Below are 24,287 nucleotides of genomic sequence, written 5' to 3' on the forward strand. Positions count from 1 at the left end.
TCTCTCTCTCTCTCTCTCTCTCTCTCTCTCTCTCTCTCTGTCTCTCTGTCTACACACACACACACACACACACACACACACACACACACACACACACACACACGTAATGTGTGTGTGAGTGACTATTTAACATATCCATGTGTGGTGGTATAGCCCAGCCTTCTGGGAAGCAGATTGTTCTAGAATGGAATTGTCTGTTCCAGGTGCTGCCCTGTGATTTATGTGATCTTGAGAAAGTGGCTTAATCTTGTTCCAAACTTCTGTTTCCTTATCTCTACAGATGGAGACAAGACCCCACCCACTTGACTACTTCTTAGGGTTGCAATGAGGAGTAAACAAACATGTTACCATTTTTAAAACTGTATTTTCTTTTCATTCTCTAGGGAAAACAAGGCTGTATACAATCTTACTTTGTTAATCTAGGGCACTGGAAACCTCAGCTTTCAAGATGAATACTTCTGGGTTGGAAAAGGCAGAGGGAGGGGCTGGAGAGATGGCTCAGCAGTTAAGAGCCTGGCTGTTCTTCAGAGGTCTTGAGTTCAATTCTCAGCAACTACATGGTGGCTCACAACCATCTATAATGAGATCTTGTGCCCTCTTCTGGCATAAAGGCATACATGCAGATAGAGCACTCATATACATAAAATAAATAAATAAATCCTTTTATGAAAGGCAGTGGGAGCACACAGAATGTATTTGTTTGTGTTCATGCTTTATGGCATCTGTATTTCTTTTTTTAAGAGTTTATTTATTTATTATGTATACAACATTCTGCTTCCATGTATATCTGCACATCAGAAGAGGGCACCAGATCTCATAATGGATGGTTGTGAGCCACTATTTGCTGGGAATTGAACTCAGGACCTCTGGAAGAGCAGCTGATGCTCTCAACCTCTGAGCCATCTCTCCAGCCCAGCATCTATATTTCTTAATGACACTCATACAAAGAGCTCCCTTGAAACAAGGCTGCATCAGAACTCTACACTTCTCTGGGAAGCTAACAAAATAAGCTCATCCTCAGATTAAAGAAGAGCCATGCTGTCATCTGCTCCATGTTTGATGCCACAAAGCCTGTCAAGAAACAGTGAGTGGGCTGGGGAGATGGACCAATGGCTAAAGGGCTTGCCATGCAAGCATGAGGAGTGGAGTTTGGATCCTCAGCACCCACAAGGAAATCTGGGTGTGGTGGTACAAGTTTGCAACCCAGCATCATGCAGAGGAGACAGGTGGGCCCTGGGAGCTTGCTAGCCAGCCAGCTAACACACACACACACACACACACACACACACACACACACACACACACACACACACGGCATGGTTATTCTGCTTTTTGGGTTTTTTCCGTATCACTGAATATTGGAGACATTGGTGTTTGGGGTCAATTGCTCAGGAGATCCCACAAGCTCTTCACAAAGCTTGTTATCCAATGAACGAATTCAACACAGTGTAGAGCATTGATTCTCAACCTGTGAGTCACGACCCCCAAACATGTCTAAGACCATTGGAAAACATGGGTATTTACATTGCAATTCATAACCATAGCAAAATTACAGCTATGAAGTGGCACTGAAAATAACGCCTTCACAAGTTTTACAAGACTCAATGTAAAAAGTGAGTCTCTTCAAATTCTTCAGCCCAATTCAGTTTTCTCTCCTCTACCCTTTCATTCTACAGCACCTTCTCAAAAATTAATTGATAATCCCTTTTCTACACAGGGTCTTATGTAGCCCAAATTAGATCCAAACTCACTATGCCACTATGCAGCCAAGGCTGGCCTTGAATTTCTGACCCTCCTGTCTCCACCTCCTATGTGCTGGGATTACAGGCTTGAGTTACTACACCTGCCTTAAAACCATAAGGTCACATAAGGCCTCGGCTTTTCTTGGCTAAAAAGTAACAGGATGCCGGGTGTTGGTAGCTCACGCCTGTAATCCCAGCACTCGGGAGGCAGAGGCAGGTGGATCGCTGTGAGTTCGAGGCCAGCCTGGTCTCCAGAGCGAGTGCCATGACAGCCTCCAAAGCTACACAGAGAAACCCTGTCTGGAAAAACAAACAAAAAAATAAATAAAAAAATAAAAAATAAAAATAAAAAACAATGGGAGAAGAGAGGTTTCCTTTTAGCGTATAAGTCAAACCTAAAACATTTTGCCATCCTAATGTAGAAGTTAAGAGTAACAATCACTTTATAATCTGTGCCAATATTTTTGAAATCTTCTGAGCACAAAGTCAAAATATCTTGGAGAATCTTACTACCAATACACACCCAATCATTCCAGCAGTGCTATCCTGGCACTGCTGTTTTTGATAAATGGAGGGCAGACAATTTGTATTGATGTCTAGTGTTTGGTGATGTGTCCTGCTCAGGAAATGGACTCGGTCCTGGGATTCACACTCATGGCCCGGGAGAGACCGGGGGGGGGGGGGAGGGGGAGAAGGGCGTGTCCTCAGCTTGGCATAAACTTGGAATTCCCAGAGCCACCCTCGAGGGACGTTTCCTCACTTGCTATGCACATCCTTGTGTGCTGCCAGCATTTGCAGGAAACAGTTAGGAATGAGCTTCCCCCTGATCTGGGGAAGAAATATACACTGAAGTCAACATCGATCTGATTCAGCCAGACCTGGACATTCTCCAGGCCACTGGCTGGGTGGATATCCAACAACCCATCAGGTACTAGGGTTAAGTACTTTGATGGAACTCACAAGCAAATGCCCTTCGAGGCAACAAAGACGCTGTCTCCAAGGTGGATGGTCTCCAATGGCACTTAAAACAGGAAGAGGGCACACTTGCCGGGACAGGGAGTTTGGGTGGCGATGAAGCTTTTCCTCGTTAGAATCAGGTGCTGGGCCCAAGGTGCGCCAAGTTGGACTGCTCTCATGCAGAGGCAGAAGCTTCTCCACCATCTTGGAAGCAGGGTAGCTAAGCAGATGGGAGTCCTGTGGAGCAGCACAGACCCTGAAGAGCCCTTTATGGAAGTGACTGAATGCTGGTGTCTCAGCTGCTTCTGATTACACGCCTAAGTCCTTGGCAACGCTGGGTCCTCATCCATTCTATGGAGAATTGTTAAGCTCCTTGATTAGATGGAGGAGTGAAGGGGAAACTTATCAGGATTAGAGGTGTGAAGGCAGGCAGCCACAGCGGACAGCAGGGGGCACGGCTGTGCTAATGGAGCGCAGTGCACCTGGGTGGCAGCGAAGAGCATCCTGGAATCCTGGAGTGGGATGGGGAAGGCCGATCTTTTCATGGGCTGGTGGTGGGAAAAGCTCCAGCCATCAGATTTACTGTACTGAAGAAATGTGACCCAGATATAAACTCGTGAGCCGCGGAGACCTACTCCCGAGTTTTCGCAGAGCCGCGGTTCTCAGGCAGCTCCACCACTTGCCCCATGATGTCTCTAGTGGTTTGATAGAACACAGCTTAAAAACTGAAACTTTCAAAGGGCGTTAAGCCCACATCTCTCCCACGACAGGAAAGTACTCTTTCTTCAGGATGCAAATCATGGTGAGAATTCTGGCTTCCTATGACACCCCGTCTCTGGAAATGCCCAACCCCCCTCCATTCTAAAGTCAATGTGAGGTCTTGTGTCAGTTCAGCTCTACATAGTTCCATGTGCGTTTAGAAAATAAGGGTATTTTGTTCATAAACCTGTATATCATTATCACCTCTTGACTAAATGATTAACAATCACCTCACACCATTTAATAGCAAGTCTCAATTCAAATTTCTCTGGTAAACATCATTTCCTAACCACACATCACCAAGAAGGATGCTCAATGTTAAAAAAAAAATACAGCTATAAAATATGTATTTTTATTCCCAAAAGACTTTGATGACAAATTAGTTGTTGTTGTTGTTGTTGTTGTTGTTGTTTTTCCTACAAGAGCTTACTCTATTGGTCTTGGATCTGAGTCTTAGCAGTTCTTTTGCCTCTACCTATTTCCAGAGAACGGATTCAACCCCACCCACAACCCACAGCTTCCCTGACACTTCCTCCTGTTTTACCTCTGGCCCCCAAGCTCCCACCAGGAATGGATTAAGCTGTTGCCCTAGGGAAAGGATTTTGTAATGGGATCACCTTATCTCTGGGTGCAGAGGCAAAGACGAGTGCAGGACTGGCGTGCAGGGTAAAAGTGGCATTGCTTTGGCAGGGAAAAGAGCTGGGGAAGGGAAGGGAGCAGGGGACTAGCAGAGACAGAGTCTGAAGCACACGGTGAAGAATTCATCCACTCTCTGATTTTCTTCTTAAGCATAAGAAGAAAATAAAAACACTATAAAGACACATTGTAACAAAAATAACACGAGTTCACCTCAAAAATGTGAAGAAAGCACAATTGGTCATATTTTCTTTCTATTCTCACTGAAAGACTGTTAATCTTTCAGTTTTGGGTCAACTTTTAAAAATGCTAATACTATAAAATACGGTCCAGACGGTCACAATGTCTCTTGTGTTGTATTTGTTTCTTTTGTTCAGAGCTATACTGGAAACATTCTCATGGGCCATTTGGTATGTATCCAAGCGGGCTTTTAGCAGTTGCAACATGCTAGCTTATGTGTGTAACAACCATTCACACTGTCATTATGAAAGCACTATCTGGCGGGTCCTATACCTGGGTCTTGGAATGGATCTCTACGGATATACCCCCTTTATGATAAAACTTGTCTAGGCTCACTTGCCGGAAATGTCCGAACATGCTTCCTGCTGCCTTCCGGAGTGTGTCTAAGTTGATATGGTAACAGAAAAGGTAAAACTGAGTTTTCTCCCCTACATTCCTGCCAACACTCTCCCCCACTAACCTAAAGATTAGATACATGAGTGTGGCAGTGCCCTCCTAGCTGTGTTTGCTGATGTCCCTCAAGCCTTTGACCTTTCATTGTTTCATATCAAAAGGACGAGGCATATGTTTGCTCCAGCTCCTGGAGACTGGTAGAGGGAAAGTGGAGAGCTATGGGCTGCAGTTGCGACAGAGCTGGGCTACTCATGGAATCTGAGAGTTCTAAATTCTTCCCATACATAATGTTCAAGGCCAAGCTACACAACAAAACTTCCAGACTGCAAATCTGGAAGACTTTTTTTTTTTTACTTTGCTGACAAGAATGATACTGTCCAAACATACTATTATAAAAGTAGCATATTCATACACATATTTTTACCCTTTCTTCTAAACTTTGGCTTACTATATAAATTCTGAGTTTTCTTTCTACTCTGGATTAGTTTTTTTTGTTGTTGTTGTTGTTTTTACTTTCCCCATAAACCAGAAGAATCAAACTATGTCATACATAAAGCTTTGTATAGATACATGCAAGATATTCTGTATATGTACAAATATGAGTATTTTTCTTGAGCGAAAGCCCAAGACTTCATATTGTCTAAAAGAGTACAAGAATCAACTTAAGGATCTCTAATAGGGAGAAAATTCTAAGTTATAACTGCAATGCTTACAGGGCAATTAGAGAGCACACAATAGGGAAGGGTGGCTGGTGACTTTGGTGTCCTCAAATGCATTTGTGACAGCTAAATTGAACAGCTGTCTCTTGCTCCAGGACACTATTAATGTGGGGAAACATGGACCCAATGTTTGCAGATTTGATTTTTTAAATGCCAGAAATCTGGGAATTTATAAGACATCTTCCAAACTTTAAATGCTTTCAATAATTTAAATAGGCAAACATTATACAGACAAATAACAGATCTTCTGTCCCCCCCCCCCCACTCCTCAGGCCATTAGGCTGGAAAGAAACTGGTAATTTTTAACCATAATTAAACCCATGAATAAAAGTAATTAAATGTTCTCTTTAGGTTTCTAATAAGCCAAGAACACCAAGGTCGCTTAAGAAAAATGGTCCCACGGGCCTCTGGTGTGACTGGAGCTTGACACCTGGGAATAGGCAACTGTGGCAGCATTTCAGAGAATGCAGCTGGTGACAGCAAATGCTGACACTCTCACCACCTCTAAAGTCAGACTCAACAGACTGAGCCTTTGCCATAACACTGAGAAGAGAGTTCTGGAAGGAGGACATGTCAAGGCTCCTAATTGCATAGTTACATAAAACCTTGCATTTTCAAGCCCATAGCACTAGTGAGAGATATCATGGCACATTTTACCAAGTGCCAGTATTAAAGTAGCACAGAATCACACAGCAGCATACCAACTCCAGAAAAATGGCATTAAAAAATAAATCAAGTTACTCTCTACATAAGCACGTTTGGTGCTGTTTGAAGGAACTCTGCGACATAATGATCTGAAAGAGAAAAACCACTTCCAAATCCAACTGTGTTCTATGTGCAGATTTAAAAACACTAGTATTCTAGACTAGGATGCAAACTCTAATTAAACCTTTGCTATTGCTCTTGGCTTCTGACCTCATGGCAGGCTTGCAGGGCAGGTACATAGCTAGTGCTGAGCTCTGTGGAGGAGGGGAAGTGGGTGCTCAGCCAAGAGGAGAGGCACCTTCAGGACAGCTGCCCAGAAGTTAGTAGGCAGGAGAGCTGGAGTTAGGAACCAAAGAAGCCAGCTACAGAAAATATGATCAAAATTGACAACTGTATTTTTCCCGAGGTCATAAGCTGACATTTCTATGGCCAAATGTGCATTTCCCCATTCTGTGCCCTAGATAAAGTTTTATTCATAATATGTTTAAAACTGGCATCTTGTGCACAAGACATGACATGTTGGACAAATGAAGGTTTGAGCTGTGGTCCACAGTACCCGAGGGACAGTGTCACAAATGATGCAATGCCACTTTGAGAGTACCATTACATTTCAAGTCAAGGGAATGTGCTTTGCAAATGTGGGCTGTGTGTGTGTGTGTGTGTGTGTGTGTGTGTGTGTGTGTGTGTGTGCCTAATGCGTTTTGAAGTTACCATAATTAGTAAAGAACAGCCCAGGTTCTCATGGGCTCCTTAAATAACAGAGAACGCAAGGTACCTGTGATCATGCTGGATATAATCAATGGCAAGATGACAAGCTTCAGCATCCTCATTAGAATTTCTCCAGGAAAAGCGAAGTAGAATTTATCCAGGTTTGAGAGCTCACTGTGTCCACGAACCAAGACTCCTATGGCGATGCCTAAGAAAAACAGGGAAGAGAGAGGAAACACTTTTAGTTCTCTTGCATATAATTTGATGGGAAAGTACTGCAGAATGCAAATTTCAATGGCAAGAAAAGCTGTTTAGACCATCTCTTGCAAATCTATAAAGTTTAGACTCAGAAAATCCAGAAGGTAGTGAATAGGAAGCATGCATTTAAAAATGTAAAAAATAATATTCTCCACATGAAAGATTTTGTTTTCCTTTCCTCCTCATTGGTTCTATACATATTGATTATTACATCATTGACTATTAGTTTATCAGCCCTTTTCCCCTTTTCCCCTCCCCTAAGAATGCCTTGATTCGAAAGGTTGGTTGGTTCCCATGGCAACCAAACACATCCTCAAGATAGGAGGGCCCCTCATTAATCTCAATAAACTAGGATTTTACATGTCCAACAGCCCTGGACCCTTACCTTATGTGCTGAAGTTTCAGTAACCTACTTGAATCTCAGTCATAAAATATTGCATGGAAAACTCCAGGAATAAATAATAGGTTATTTATAAATAATTTTTAAGAGAAGAAAAAGGAACAAGAAATGTTACAGATTCTCTGAAACCTTGTCTTAAGATGTCTATGTGAAAACTACCCGCTGTATGGAGGCCCAATTTAACAATGACTTTGATCACTAAGACTTATAAAATATTAACATTTTCTTATTATCTTATTCCAACTACTTCAAATAACATCTAACTGTTCTGTCTTGCCTTTCCCCCAAAACACATACCTTTTTTTAAAATCAAGAAATAAATGAGTTAGATGACTGTCATATCTTTCTTCCTGTGTGTGACATGTTAGCCTGACAAGCGACATGTTAGCTGGAGGGGAAAAATGATTAAATCACAGCAAGATTCAAAGAGGATGTCACTGAATATGCAAATTCAGAAACTCAAATAGTTTAGGAAAAGTCATTTGGGCACAGGGCAATAAAAAGGGAGCTGAATTATAATGAACAATACAATCTTCACTCAAAAGCATGTATCCATCCTTCGCCCTCCTCTAGTGGATGAACCACACAAGATATTGAAGAACCTTAGCCTTTACCTAAATTCTACTCTTCTATATATTTTGCCTTGACACATATTGATACTTAGATAATTCCCAAAATGTGGCTATAAAAAAAGAAGAACTGTATTATCAATCCAACGTACTTCCTATGTTAAAAACAAGTGCTGGAGACTCATGAATAGGTAAGATACCAAGTATTCAAAATATTTTAAATAAATTTAAAAGGCATGACATTTTCATTTCTTGCTTTGTGAATTGCCTGTCTTCAACTGTTTCATGGAATGTCAACCGGTTGCTTCTGGTAAATTTTGGACTTTTATGAAAAAGGAATCTTGGTCTATAAAAATAAAGGTGTCTGTACTCAGAACCAATAACAACAGCAGCCACAGAATTGTTCCATTGAGCAGCAAACCCTACATGCTCAACTTTCACACTTACATTAACAATGAACAAGAACTATGCCCAGAATCATCTCCAACCCATATGGGTGCAGGCTGGCTAGGAAACACTGTATTAGTTTTTCAGTCTTTAGCCAGATAAGGATTTTTATGGGAGAAACAAAAGAGCTGCTATGTGGAATAGTTGAAAATAATGCATGATGAATAAATGCGTTACATTTGTTAACTATGATTTCTATCAAGTTGAATGCCACAGTACCCTAATAGTTTTCCTTTAGTTGCAAAGACTAGAAATGCCAACCAAGCCCTAAGGAAGTAGTCAGAGGTTCACAACTAGCACCCTGGCATCCTGACCTAAAAGGGTCTGGTGAATAACCTTGGCCAAGGGTTACAGCTTAGAAGTGGGTGTGCTTTACTAATTTCAAGAAAATTTGGAAACATCAGATTCAAGATAATGGCAACAACTCAAGGGTTTCACAAGGTCTACACTAACTACAGATGTCTTTTCAAGGCAATGATGTCAGCTGTAAGAGAAACTCAGAAATCCCTGGGACAACTTGATTCTGGCAATCTATGAAGTATAAAGCTAGAGCATTAGAGCATAAGAAGAAAGGCATCTTCTGCACTCATGTACAAAACTAATGAAAAGTTCTAGACTCAACACAGCTGAGAGCAATACTTGCCTCTCCCTTTGTTTACCAAGCAACCTGGTCAGTGCTGGCTTCCAGTTACTCAGGAGCAATACTTTCAATGAAGCGTTGCCTATCTGGTTTCTGATGTTTGGCTTCTTTCTTATTTACTGTTTCCATGCCAACAAATGCTGTGGAATAATCCTCTGTACACTGTGGCTATGTGTTACTATCATTGGTTAATAAAGAAGCTGATTGGCCTACAGCAAGTCAGGATAAAGTTATGCAGGACAATCAAACTGAGGATACTGGGATGAAGAGGGGTGAAGTAAGAGTCGCCAGCAGACACAGAGAAGGCAAAATGGGTACACTATACTGAGAAAAGGTACCAAGCCACGTGGCAAAGCATTGATAAAAAAAAATGGGATAAGTGTAACAGTTAGTTAGTAACAAGCCTGAGCTACAGACCAAGCATTTGTAGTTAATATTGAGTCTCTGTGTTGGTTATTTGGGAAGTGGCCACAGCACAGGAAAACTCTGCCTACAAACAAGTGTCCACATCTGGTATCAGGAACCTTGGGCTGTGTGAAGGTGCACAGTCTCCAAAGCCAGAGGGTGCTGTGAGGAACTTCTAACCTGGAGGTGAACAGCCAAGTTCACCGGGGTGGCGGGGGGGGGGGAGAGTTCCCCAACTAGGAAGGGGGAAGATGAATGACCTCTCTAACGAGAGAGGACTTTGGCCAGGCCAACCGAAATCCTCCAAGACGCAGTCATTAACTCCACACAAGCTGCCCTAGAAATGGACACATTCATCATTGTGGGTCTTCCTTCCCAACCATCTGCAAGATGATCCCTAAGCAGGTTCAGAGGGGGGAAGAATACTGGTAACAGTTGAAGGAACTTTAACTTCTTTAACTTAACTAGTCCCCTACGCTGGGGCAAAACTTAATGTTAACTGGCTCCAAAGAGCCCTTCTACTGCCCAGGAGGCTGGATTTCACTCTAGCCTTGGTTCTCTCACCTTAAAATAGGATGACAGAATGTCAGATGAAACCTGCCCATGCCTTCTCCAGTTCTTATGCTAACACACACACACACACACACACACACACACACACACACACACACACACACACACACGTAACAGAGAAGAAACACAGGAAGAAACCAATCTAAGATTCTTAAATTTGAAGACTCAAGTTTAAAAGAGAAGATTCAGGGAATGCTACCATTTAATGTTCCATTTTCTGGACAAATGATGAAACAAAAAAAGGGGGGTGCAGCTAGCATCAGCTCAGCCTATTGTTCCCCCTCTTCCAATTTCAGGCATTTATACTTTCCATAGTTACAAAACAAACCTGGGATAGAAGCTGAATTGCATTGGGCTCAGACCTAGAAATCCAACAGCATTCCCTTTGGGAGGTTTAATAAAAAGTATTCAAAAACATGCCTGCCCATACCTGTAATAGTTGAAATAGTTAGTACATTTTAAAACATAGTTCACACAGATATATAAACTTGCTACCATTTTTTCCTAAAGTACATGCACCTAGATTTTGTGCAGTTGTGTCCTGAGTGTCTATGACAATTGTTTTCATATGTTGTTTATGTCAAAATAATTATTTTTAAACAAGCTGGGACCACTTCTGTTATTTTTAAAAAGATTTATTTTTGTTACATGCTAAAATTATTTTTTGGCATGCCCAATTAAAATACACATGCAGACTAACAAATCTAAGTATTGACATATTAAAAGACCTAATTCGGAACACTATCTTATTAATGTGAGTATGCTAAGCATCTTAAGACCTACTAAAATGATATCTTTGGTTATATGAAATGCTTCATAAAAATTTAAAATGTTGGCTAGAGTGATGGCTCAGCAGTTAAGAGCACTGGCTGCTCTTCCAGAGGTCCTGAGTTCAATTCCCAGCAACCACATGATGACTCACAACCATCTGTAATGAGATCTGGTGCCCTCTTCTAACCTGCAGGCATACATGCAAACACAACGCTGCATACATAATAAGTAAATCTTTTTAAAAAAGCTTAAAATGCTAATTGTTTACATAAAACAATATTCATTAACCATAAGATTTGATTAAGCTATAAAATTTAATGTTATATACATGGATTTTAATAAAGATTTAAATATGTATATATATTACATATATATACATCTCATTTGCATCTCATAAAATAGGTAGCATAAAAATCCTGATTTCTTTTTTCAAAATATTTTTAATATAAAGCTTAATTATAGAATCTTGAAATTTGCAGGAAAATGGATGGAACTAGAAGAAACCATTCTGAGCGAGGTAACCCAATCACAAAAAGACAAACATGGTATGTACTCACTCATACATGGATTTTAGACATAGAGTAAAGGATTACCAGCCTACAATCCACACTGTCAGAGAAGCTAATAAACAAGGAGGACCCTAAGAGAGACATCTATGGTCCCCTGGAGAAGGGGAAAGGGTCAAGATCTGCTGAGCAAATTGGGAGCATGGGGAGAGGGAGAGGGAGCTAGAATGAGAAGGGGAGAAGAGGAGGGCTGAGGAGGAAATGAGGGAGCAGAAAGGTTGAGTCAGGGCAAGAATAGAAGATAACAAGAATGGAGATACCATAATAGAGGATGACATTTTAGGTTTACAGAGAAATCAGACACTAGGGAAATGTCTGGAGATGTACAAAGATGACACCAGCTAACAATCTAAGCAACAGAGAAGAGGCTACCTTAAATGCCCTCCCCTGATAATGAGATTGATGACTGACTTATATGCTACCCAATAGCCCTCATCCAGTAGCTGGTAGAAGTAGAAGCTGACACACACAACTAATCACTGAACTGAACTGGAATCCAGATGCAGAGAAGGACAAGTGAAGAGCAAAGGGGTCCAGACCAGGCTGGTGAAACCCACAGAAACAGCTGACCTGAACATCGGAGAACTATTGCTCCCCAGACTGATAGCTGGGATACCAGCATGGGACTGAACCAGACCCCAGGAACATGGATTTCAGTGAGGAAACCTCGAAAATCTATGGGACATCCTGTAGAAGTTCAGTGCTTATCCCTAGCACAGGTGTGGACTGTGGGAGCCCATTCCACATAGAGGGATACTCCCTGAGCCAAGACACATGGGGGTGGGCCTAGGCCCTATCCCAAAGGATACGGTAGACTCTGATGACCCCCTATGGAAGGCCTCACCATCCAGGGGGAACAGAAAGGATTTGTGATAGGTAGGGTTTTAGTTGGGAGGGGGGCGGTGGTAGGGGAGGACGGGAGGGAGAAGGGAACTGGGATTGTCATGTAAAACAATCTTGTTTCTAATTCAAACTTTAAAAAAATCTGAGAAAAAAATATAAAGCTTAATTATAAGGTTTATTTACTAAAGCTGGACTGTATGCAACTTAACGGATATATGTTTACTGAAGATCCTTGTGTTAAGTCTCCTTTTCATGGAGAGGACTACAGGAAATATAATCCCAATAAATAATAGCATTCAAACTATTGGTTTATAAACTCTATCTTATTTATGATTATGCACATGTGATTATGATTTTATTGTTGTTTTACATCATGTACTCAGTGCCAAATTTGCTTGTAAATAAATGTTTATATAAATTTAAGTTATTAACTTGGCACAGCTTCCTTTTGGCTCTGTGTCCAAATCCTGGTCTCACCACCTTATGAGTTATATTATCTTGGCCAAAATTACCTTAACCTGCTGCCTGCACCTCACCTGTAACAATGGGCTTATTAGACTGTCAACTTTAGAAAGTCATTAGTAGCACGACAAGACCATCTGTAATGAGTGAAAAGTAATGTAACTGTCTGAAAAGCACTGGCTCACAGAGTAAATAGAAGTAACGCATATTGACTAATATGTCTTACGCATTCTTCAGGGAGTTTCTCATGAGATCTTCAAAGACAGTTATGGCTCTGACAGGTGTCATGGCCACAGACCTCAAAAGCAACAGAACTAGGGTTAAGAGAAGTCAATGTAAGATATTTTCAGTGTGTCTAAATTCACAAGGTCATTTGTTTAACCTATCCCAATTATTTGAACAGAAAAACATTTACTTTTGGCCCTTTCATTAAAAAAATCCAGAATTGAAATCAGGATACATAAAAGCTCTATGAAGTCACTGAGTGTGACATAATTCCTGTACCACTGGCTGTCCCTGAAATAAAATTATCAGAATCTTGTTGAGAACAGAAGAAAAGTCACCTGATATGTTTTTGGTGTCTTCTGAAATACTTCTCTTTGTAGTTCAAAGACCTAACTAAATCCTGTCACTGTTTACTGTGTTCGGTATCTGTTTTAGGCCCCAGCATGGGTGTAAAGACATGTAAAGCATGGTTGACACACACCTCTTCCTTAAGGAGCTCCAGTCGGTGAGGACCAATCTCAATTGTAAACCAGCAGAGTGGGGTTCTTATGGAACTGTGGACAACTCTGAGAAAACTCCATGCCAGTTGGTCGAGATTATTTTTACTCGCCCAGAAACGAAAAGAAACTAGAGTCAGAATTAAGATTGTACCAAGAATATCCTAGACCAAATCCATGGAAGCTATGGAAAATGACGAGGATGACTCAGATGGTATTGACTGAACCATGTGAAGTACACAGAAGGAGGGGAGCAGGGCATAAATCTATGCACAAGTATGAAGACTTGAGTTCAAATCCTAGCTCCCACATAAAAGCTGGGTGTGGCCACGTGAGCCTGTAATGCCACACAGCAGTCCACCTGCCAGCCAGTTCCATATTCCTTTTCTCAAAGGAATGATGACAATTGATACAGCAAGATACCTGATGTCCTCCTCTGCCTCTGTCCAGGTACCATCACACACACACACACACACACACACACACACACACACACACACACACACACACACACGCACGCACAAAAAGCTCTAATGCTCAGACTTTGATGTATGTATAAATCACCTGGGGATCTTGTAAAAAGGAAGGTCCAAATTTAGTAGGACCAAAGATGGAGTAGCAGAGATGTACGTCAGCCTAGCTAGGACATCCATTAGGGACATCCTCACCAGTACTGATATACTGGCATAAACCCACACCAACAGAACAGAAAGATGAGGAAGTGAATGTGGCTTAGTCAACATGCAAACAAGCTGACTTGTCCCTTTAGAAAGGTCTCGAACAAAGTAGTATCTTTGCCCACTCTTTTCCCCCTCTTGGCTTCCATCATCATCAGCTGCAGTCTGTTCTTCCCTATTCTGCCTCCCTCCATGTGGGGCTCTGGGCTTCTCTGCATGAGGTAGTGTTGAGATGACAGTGGAAACTGGGTGAAGGAAAGGGTGACCACCACTATCTGCCTCAATGCTTCTAGTCACAGCACCTCCAACGGGCAAGCTTGTATCGACAAGAACTGTCCTATAAACATTCTTTCCTGCATCTCTGAAGCGGAAACAGTGTCTCCCTCCTACCCAGACTGAAAGTGTGATAACTATGTGGATCCCGTTTGACCTATAGCAGCCATCTTGAGTTATAACTGCCATGATGTCCTGAGTCATCTGGTTAGTTTCCCATCAGTCTGCAAATAACAAAGTCATTAGTGTGGTATGTGGAGTTTACACCAGACTCTGGAGTTACCGTGCCAAGAATGTGTCTGGTTTCACTGATAGTAGCTTGAGACAATTCAGTAACATTCAGCTCCGATGAAGTCACTTTACTACTCAATTCGAAGGGATCCCCTCCTCCTGCAGTGCCGATAGCTATGTTTATGTCAGCGAGTCTGCAATCCTGAGTCTTCTAGTCTTAATTGCTCTCAGTTTACCTGTGGCTGGATCACACATCAGGGCCAGGATTTGCCAGACTAGGAACCCATAACTTCTGCCACAGCATGTATACTCAGCATTGATACCACCTGCCACCATGGAAGAGGGGACTGCAGCCTTCCTCAAGGCAGTGGTGGGAAGGATTGGTGCAAGACCTCCACAGTGAAACCCTCTACAAACGCAGATCTTCATTCTTGCCCCAATTCCTATTTTCAAGCATGAATTCTGTTGGCCTTCCAAAAGTTAACAGGTAAAGACATGGTAGGACTTTGGCTTCACATGGTGACAAAATAGAAACATTCTGAAAAGTTTTATATTTTTAAGTGACTCAGCAAAGGCAGACATGCAAATCATGGACCTGATAAAGACTTAGCAATGTAGAAAACAATATTTAAAAGTCAAAAATAAAAAGACAATCACATTTCTCTGGGTCCTGGTGCAGCTGCTCCAGTCACAAGGGATGGGCAGCAGTTATTAGCCTACAGAGCTTGTGGGGTTATTCATGATGAGTTTAGCCCCTCAGTCCCCAACCTTTTCTTCAGTGGACAGGAAAACCAGTGATAAAACTTAAATGAGGAATACAATATGTATATGGCTACATGAAAGTGCAGCTTGCAAATACCAAATAATACATAGATGGGGCACTGTCTGGAAATATGGGTGGAGTTTTACTAAGGCATAATAATGTCCTTTATACCGGAGGCATTGAAGAAGCTGAGGAATATATATATATGTTTTTCTACACAATAAAAATTTGTTTTCTTAGGAAGGATGCAGAGGTCATGAGGAAGCAGAAAGTCAGGTGTAGATTAGAAGAAAGGACATATGATAGGTAGGATTTTAGTTGGGGGGGTGGTAGAGGAGGAAGGGATGGAGAAGGGAACTGGGATCGTCATGTAATTCAATCTTGTTTGTAATTCAAATATATAAAAAATAAAATCAAAAAAGAAGAAATTTGTTTTCTTTTTAAAAAGAAGACAATCCACTTGAAATCAAGCAAATATTTTTGAATTGCCATTTCTCCATATAAGATACAAAATGACCAACAGGTACATGAAGAGAAATGATTAGTTATGAGTAAATCAAAATCACAAGATGCTATTTTATACTCATTGGGTTGTTCATATTAAAACAACAACAATAACAAACTCGAGTTAGAAAATGTGGAAGGATATGGGGAAACTGGAGTCCTTCCATACTGTGGGTGGGAATGTGGAGTGGTGCAGACTTTGGGGGACACTGACAGTTCTTTAAAAAGTTCATCAGTTACCATATAAACCAGTAAGTAAACTCTTGGGTGTGTAAGATGTATACCCAAGAAGACAAAAGACATCCAAACAGAGCCCCGCAGAAAATGTCATAGCAATAGTAGCAATAATAGCAGTAATAATAGCTGAAAAGGGGAAGCAATCTGAGTGTCCATCAACTTCTAAACAAAGTAAGACGTATCTGCACAGGGGAATGCTATTCAGCCATAAGAAGCTATAAAGCACTGACTGGCACACATCCCAGCCTGGCTCAGTTCTGAAAGTCTTATATAAAGAAAGAAGGCAAACGTATAAGCTTTTACTATGTGACTTCATCAATGTAAAAGTGTCCAGAATAGACAAACCAGAGGCAGACAGTAGAATGCGCATTGCCATGGGTGAGGAGAGGACTGGCACTGACAACAGGTACGGGGTTTCTTTTGATAGCATGGCTGGGAATAGGAAATTAGACAATGATAATGTCTGTCCTAAATAAACCATATACAGAAAAAACCATTGAACTGTATACATAAGTGGTAACTTATGTGAATTACATTCAATTAAAAGGACACAATGCACAGACATGCACGTAAATGATTACTTCATAAAAGGCTTAGGTTTTAACACTTCTAGATAAATGAACAAATTTATTAAAATGGAAAAAAAAAGAGCCAGATGGTGGTGGTGCATGCCTTTAATCCCAGCACTTGGGAGGCAGAGGCAGGTGGATCTCTGTGAGCTCGAGGTCAGCCTGATCTACAGAGGGAGTTCCAGGATAGCTAGGGCTACACAGAAAAACCCTGTCTCAAAAAAGTGTGTGTGTGTGTGTGTGTGTGTGTGTGTGTGTGTGTGTGTGTGTGTGTGTGTAAGCAGATACTAACACTGAGTGTGATCCATTTACATTTTGATTGGTTAACAATTTGATGGTTTTTCCTGGGGTGGGAGGGATCGCAGCAACACAAGGGAGCTTGTTTATTCTCATCGTCATATTAATGGCACAATGACTGCCAAAGCTGTGGCATTTTGTTCCACTTGGTAGGCTGTATGAGACCTTATCAGATTTGAGCGTCTCACCATCTGGAAATAATAGTTTGAAACCCTGATTGAAGCCAGACATGTTTATTAACAGTTTAAAAGGAGACTCATCGGTTTAAGAAAACGTGTGATTCAGGGGAGGGCCTAGGCCCTATCCCAAAGGATATGACAGACTCTGAAGACCCCCTATGGAAGATCTCACTCTCCCTGTGGAGCACAAAGGGTATGGGATAGGTAGAGTGTTAGCTGGGGAGGGGCAGGGGAGAAGGGCAGGGAGAGGGAACGGGGTTTGACATGTAAAACAATCTTGTTTCTAATTTAAATTAAAAAATGGAGGAAAAAAGAGAAAACGTGATTATAGATTGTGGTTCATAACTAGCAAAGGTAGTGTTTGAGAGATTCGTTTTCACTTGCACAGTATAAAAATGAATCAAAATGAACAATAGAAATCCCGGATTATTGTAAGAAGAATGTTAACTGCAGAACACTGAAAGAAAAACAATCAAAACAAATGATGCAAAAAAATTCATCTCCCATTAGTGAAAGAGTGGCTTGTGTGCCTGTTACTTGCAACCATTTTGCTAAGCTTTGTGGAGACCACAAGGCCCTGGTTCCTACACGGTTTACAGCCTCAGTAGGTCTGGCTTATTTTATTTTATGTTTTCCTGCATGCATAGCTGGTGCCCACAGAGGCCAGAAGAGGGTGTTAGATCCCCTAGAATTGGAGTTGTGAGCTACTATGTAGGTACTAAGAACCAAACCTGGATCTCGCATAAGAGCAGCCAGTGCTCTTAGCCACTGAGTCATTTCTCCAGTCATTATTGCAAGGCATTTCCAGGAGTTTTTCAGTCCTGGAGCTGAGTCCTCCCTTTCAGTTTCTAGTAGTGTGACTATAAGCTACTTAACCTCTTATATAAGTGAGCGTAGCATCCTTATCAGTTAAAGGAGCATCCTTATCAGTTAAAGGAGCCATTTGGTCACTTGGCTATTGTGAGCACTAAATGGCATAACGAAGGCAAAACTCAGCCCTTCCCCTGGGCCAGAAGAGAGTTCCATCAGAATTTGCCATGACTGAAAAGTGACAGGAGGCAACAATAACGACAGCAAAAGTAGACAGAAGAGCATTTCCAAAACACTGTAGTCCCTGGTACAAATATACACAGAGTCAGATGCTGGGAAGAGAATCAAAGATCTGAGTTTTAATTCCACTTCTATCACCACGCTTTGTCATTAAATCCTTTTGCTTTTGGTTGCTTTATCTGAAACTGCAACAAAGCTATTTAAGAAAGATGAAAACAGAAGGAGAAAAAGCATATAAGAAGCACTTTTCGTTCTAAGTCAATGTTGTCCACTATTCATATTTTAGAACATACAGATCTTTTACAGTCATTCTTACTTCCCAGAAAACCACTTAAATTATAGAGATATTTTGGGTGTAAAAATTGGAGGCCTAAAAACATTTCCCAGAGGATGGCAGAACAAAAATTTCCATTGAGAGAAGGAAGAAATCCAACTTCCGTTTATTTCAGCTCAGCTCACAACATTCTGCAGACTAACAAAAATATGTGCAAGGACCAGGCTTAGAGACTAGGCAGAGAGATGCAGAAGACCCCAAAGCAGGCAGGAAAGCAGGCAACCATGGGATAAAGTATAAGGGCAAACATGGGATAAAAACATAAGAGCAAACATGTATAAGGGCACACAATTTGGCCCAAATTCTACTATTGTTATGTTTCCTGGCTTCAGAAAGAAGGTAAATGGCAGCCTACTTGCATCTTTATCATGCCACAGGTCAGGAAGGACTGTCACCTGACCCAGAGACAGGTTGAACACTAGAGGTTGATAAGAGATAAAGTCAGGAACTCCCCTTTTCTGTCTTTCCTGTCACATTTGTCCTTCTCCTCAAGGAAAGTAGAAGCCCATGCTGGAAGTGATAATGGAAGCAGGGTTATTGTACAGCTACTGATGGCTCCTCTATCTGCAAGAAGCCACAGACACGACATTGGCAGATGGCTGGAGTTGGAAGGACTGAGGTCTCCTCCACAACAGACTCTAAGCAAAGAGGTCTGCAGATGGCTGCCAGAGAAATGGTGAGCATGAAACAGCAGAACCTTCTGCTGCTCCAGGAAATCACACTCCCTGGGTCATCTGTCCTAGGCCCCAACAGTTAGCTGAGCCACTTTTCTACATACAGCCCTTTCAATTCCCAACACCGAATAGCATGCAAGCCTCCTGCTTACCCCAGACTCTCCTCCAACCTTGCCCCACTGTTTCAGTTCTGCCCATGGCACTGGGCCTTTGCTCATTGCCCCTTCTGCTCTCCTGGATGCCATGTCAGCTACTATAAAACCCAATAGGTGGGTGTTTGGAAAACCTTCTCAACCTCCTCATAATAACTATACTCTCCCAATTGAAACACGTCTTAGAAAGAGGAGGGACAGCCGGGCGTTGGTGGTGCAAGCCTTTAATCCCAGCACTCGGGAGGCAGAGGCAGGTGGATCGCTGTGAGTTCGAGGCCAGCCTGGTCTCCAGAGCGAGTGCCAGGACAGGCTCCAAAGCTACACAGAGAAACCCTGTTTCGAAAAACCAAAAAAAGAAAAAAAAAAGAAAAAGAAGAAAAGAAAGAAAGAGGAGGGACGTTCATAAAATTCAAGGTGCTAGCCAAGTGGTGATGGTGCACACCTTTAATCCCAGCACTTGGGAGGCAGAGGCAGGAGGTCATCCTTGGTTACAAAGTTCGTTCCAGGACATCCAGGGCTACACAGAGAAACCTTGACTCAAAAAACAACAACAAAATAAATAAATAAATAACAAAAATAGGAAAAATTTCAGGAAGCAGAAGAAATTTACAAAGCCCAGGAAGACCACGAAATGTACAGAGATTTAGAAAGCTCAGAATGCCCCCCCCTAAGTTTATATAACCAATAGACAATAGAAAAGGAGACTTTGCTGTAGCTGCCTGTCAGTGGTTCGGGGAACTCCCGGGATGTAGTTCTCAATGATGTCCTTGTCTTTTTGAGAATATCACATAGATGGTATCATATAAACTGTAATTTGCTTTTTCACTTACTAATTGAAGGATATTTGAGAAGTTTTCTATTTTGAGTAATTATGAATAGGGCTGCCCGTCAATATTTACGGGCTGGTTTTGACATGACTATAAATATTTCTTTCTCTAGGTTCTGTATCTGAAAGTGGGATTTGGGGTACAATACGGGTTAAGTTTATAAAAACCCACTCAAGTGTGTTCAGAGCGGCCCTAGCAATGTGTAGGAGTTCTGCTTGTTCCACCTTCTCATTAACACTTGGTGCTTTATGTTTTATTTTAGACATTCTAATAGGTATTTGGCAAGACCTTAAGGTTGTAATTTTCATTTCCCTGGTGGATCTGATGCTAAAAATATTTACATGCCTTTATTTTCCTTTGTTACATAGTCTTCAGTGAAGTAACTGTCTACCTAGAAGTTGGGTAGTTTGTCTGCCTACTATTGAGTTCTGGAAGTTCTCTATATATTCTCGATATAACTGTAGATGTATTGGAGAGGTGTCCTCCAATAGAGTAAGGATTACCACCTACTCTACAGCTTATTTTTTGTCTTTCATAAAGATTTATTTTTTTTAAAGTGGAACGTCATTTTTTCTTTGAAGAACTGTATTTTGGTGTTTAAGTCTCTTTGCCAAACTGCAGGCTATGGACATTTATCTTCTATATTTTTTCCTTAAAGTTTTATATTTTGTTCTTTTCCTTTATATCTGTGACCCATTTGGACTTAGTGGGCGATTATTATTATTTATTATTGCAAAACGTATTGTTTGGACTGAGGGTCTTTTTTTCCTCCTATAATGTCCAGCTATTCCAATAACACCTACTGAAAAGAATACCCTTCTTTGAATGTACCGTTGTCAAGTATCAGCTGGGCACAGTAGTACAAGTTTATTTCTGGAATCACTTTTCTGTTTCACCGATCTGTGTCTAGCCTTTCATTATTGTTTTACTGGTTCAACTAATTATCGTGTTGGAATAATAATGTGGTTCCCCAATTTTCTTCTTATTTTCCAAAATTATTTTAGGTCTCATTCCTTTGACTTTAGCATAAATCTTAGAACCAGTTTATCTGACGTATCTGAATAAAGTCCTGGTGATGTTCTGATCAAAATTATATTAGACCTATAACCCAGTTGCTGGAGAACTGACACCTCTATTGTTTGGAGTCATCCAGTCCATGAACGAGTGTGGGTCTCCTTTTAACCAAGGATTTTGATTTCTTCCATCACTGTTCTATTGTTCAACCTAACGCTCCCCATTCTGCAAAAGAAATGACTTTAACTGCACGGTATTTTTAGCACATGGATTTTATAGAGTCAGCTGGGTGTCCAGTCTTGCACTACCTGCCTGCCTCTGTGTCTGTTTGTCTGTCTATGCCTTGCATTTCTTTTTCCGCCCTATGGCAGTGTGTAAGGCTTCCACTGAGACACTGAGTAGATGCAAGAATGAACATCATTGTCTTATTCTTACTTCTAGGACAAAAGCAATAAGAGTTTCCCCGAAGACATATTAGTGCTATGGTATTTTTTAATGTGGAATTTTTAGTCATAGTATGTTTTAATGTGAGGAATTTTTAGCTATAGTATTTTTTAATGTGAGAAATTTTTAGAGTTAAACTTCCATTATAGTCATTGCTTACTTTTCTTTTTCTTCTGTTATGGTCTGACTGTTTATGTTACTGTAAATTTGGTGTGCTGAAAAGCTAATCACCAATGTGACCACGCAGGAGGAAAGGCCTTTGGAAGGTGGTCAGGCCATTGGAGGAGATACTCATGAATGGGATCCATGTTCTTATGAGGAAGGCCCTGGAGAGCTGTCTTTTCCCTTCTACCACACAAGAACACAAGTAGAAGGTGCCATCCATGAACCAGAAAATGAGTCCAACACCAGACACCAAATCAATTGCTAGAGCTATGAGGGGCAAATTTGTTTATGTTACTCAGTTGTAACATTTGTTATTACAGCCTGAATGCTTTAAGACTTGTTCTCTCATACTTTACTGTAGTTTCTGTCCAAATTTAGTCAAGTTTAAACTATGTGCTACCATAGTTTCAATAATCCCACCCAAACTCTTGTATGTTTAATTGATCCTTATTCTGAGGAGCTAAAGAGACAAGCCCTAAGAAGCAATTGGGCCATTAGAACCCAGCCCTCAAGAACTAATCCATTCATGGATCAGGGGTTAATCCAGTCATTTTCAATCTTCCTAATTCTGTGACCATTTAATACAGTTCCTCATATTGTGTTGACGCTCTAACTATAAAATTATTTTTGTTGCCACTTCATAACTGCAATTTTGCTACTGCTATGAATCATAATGTAAATATTTGTGTTTTTCAGTGATCTTTGGCCAGCCTGTGAAAGAGTCATTCAACAACCAAAGGGGCCACGACCCACAAGTTGAGAACCACTGAGTCAATGGTTTATTGTGAAAATGAATCTGTTATAAACACTTGTTTGGGTCTGTCTCTTATGACCATCTTTCTTGCCATATTATGCCAGTGCCAACTTGAGATTCTGAAGAAATTTCCAATGAGCAAGAACAGCCTTGCTCTGGGTGTTGGTGGTGCATGCCTTTAATCCCAGCACTCAGGAGGCAGAGGTAGACAGATCTCTGTGAGTTCGAGACCAGCCAGGTCTACAGAGTGAGTTCCAGGGCAACCTCTAAACAATACAGAGAACCATGTCTCAAAAAAAAAAAACCCAAAAAACCAAAAAAAAAAAAAAAAAAAGAACAGCCTTGCAGAAGCAGCTCCTAACTCTTAAACCTTGGAATTTACAGCCTCCAGAAAAATATGCAGAATGAAGCTTTGTTTATTAGTCACCTAGTCTCTGGGAAAAATTAGATTAAGATGGAGTTAAAATGACTAAACAGTAACTTCAATGGCTTTTCTGACATTATGAATTCAGCAGGATTTAACTTACAAGTGTCTACTAATCATACCAGGCAATAGTCTAGGTACACAGCAGATAGAAGTCAAGGTTTTTGTGGACGTTACCACTCAGTAGCTATGGTTTTGTCTATTAATATTACATCTTCTACTTTTCTTATGCACCAATAGCAAAATCCCTGAAAAATGAATTGAGAAAGAAAATTCACTTCCAATAGCTTAAAATAATCTAGGCATAGTGGTACACTCCTTTAATTCCAGCATGGGGAGGCAGAGGCATGAGGACTTCTGAATTCCAGGCCAGGTCTACAGAGTGACCTCCAGGACAGACAAGGCTACATAGAGAATCCTTGTCTCGAAACAAACAAACAAACAAATATAAAAATAAACTTAACCAAGAAGGTAAAGGACCTCTATGGTAAAAAACCAAAACACTGAAGAAAGAAGTCAATGAAGACCCTAGAAAATTGAAAGACCTCCCATGCTTATGAATTGGCACATTTAATATTTTAAAAATATTACTGAATGATGTGCATGTTCAATGCAATCCCTATAAAAATCCTAATGTCACTCTTCACATAATAGAACAAAGCAATCCGAAGCAAAAGAACCATGCTGGGAGGTATCACAATGTCTGATTCCCAAATATACTACAGAGCCATAGTGACGTGGCCAGCATGGTGGTGGCACAAAACCAGATATGCAGACCAATGGTGTTGGGCCTCAGAAATAAACCTACACTGTTACAGCTATGTGGTTCCTGACGAAGGTTTCAAAAACATGTTGGAGAAAAGAGAACTTCTTTAATAAATAGTGCTGGGGAACCTGGAGAACCATTAAAACTGGACACCTACCTCTTACCCTGTGAAAAAATCAATTCAAAATGGTTCAAAGACCTCAATGCAAGACCTGAAACTTCAAAATTGCTAGAGGAAAATTACAGGTGAAAGTGTTCAAGACATGGAAGGAGTTTCTGGAAAGGACTCTAGCAGCTAAGGTAACAATAACAAGAGCTGACAATCAGATTAAACCAAACTAAAAGGCTTCTGTGCAGCCAAAGGAACAATAACTAGAGTAAACAATAGGAGAAAAATTTAACCTGACAGGGGATTGATACCTACAACTCAAAATAATT

The 24,287-nt window shown here is 40.9% G+C and overlaps 1 protein-coding gene across 1 annotated transcript in view; it reads right to left on the reverse strand.

Annotated features, from left to right (window-relative positions):
* Slc1a1 (solute carrier family 1 member 1) overlaps nucleotides 1–24,287 on the reverse strand; it is a 65,500-nt gene that overhangs the window by 22,709 nt on the left and 18,504 nt on the right. Inside the window, exon 2 of the mRNA XM_027406456.2 lies at nucleotides 6,927–7,067. Within this exon, the coding sequence (XP_027262257.1) occupies nucleotides 6,927–7,067 (141 nt within the window). The remainder of the gene's footprint in view (nucleotides 1–6,926; nucleotides 7,068–24,287) is intronic.

Source organism: Cricetulus griseus, chromosome 3 (genome assembly GCF_003668045.3).
Source record: "Cricetulus griseus strain 17A/GY chromosome 3, alternate assembly CriGri-PICRH-1.0, whole genome shotgun sequence".
NCBI classification, from domain to species: domain Eukaryota; kingdom Metazoa; phylum Chordata; class Mammalia; order Rodentia; family Cricetidae; genus Cricetulus; species Cricetulus griseus.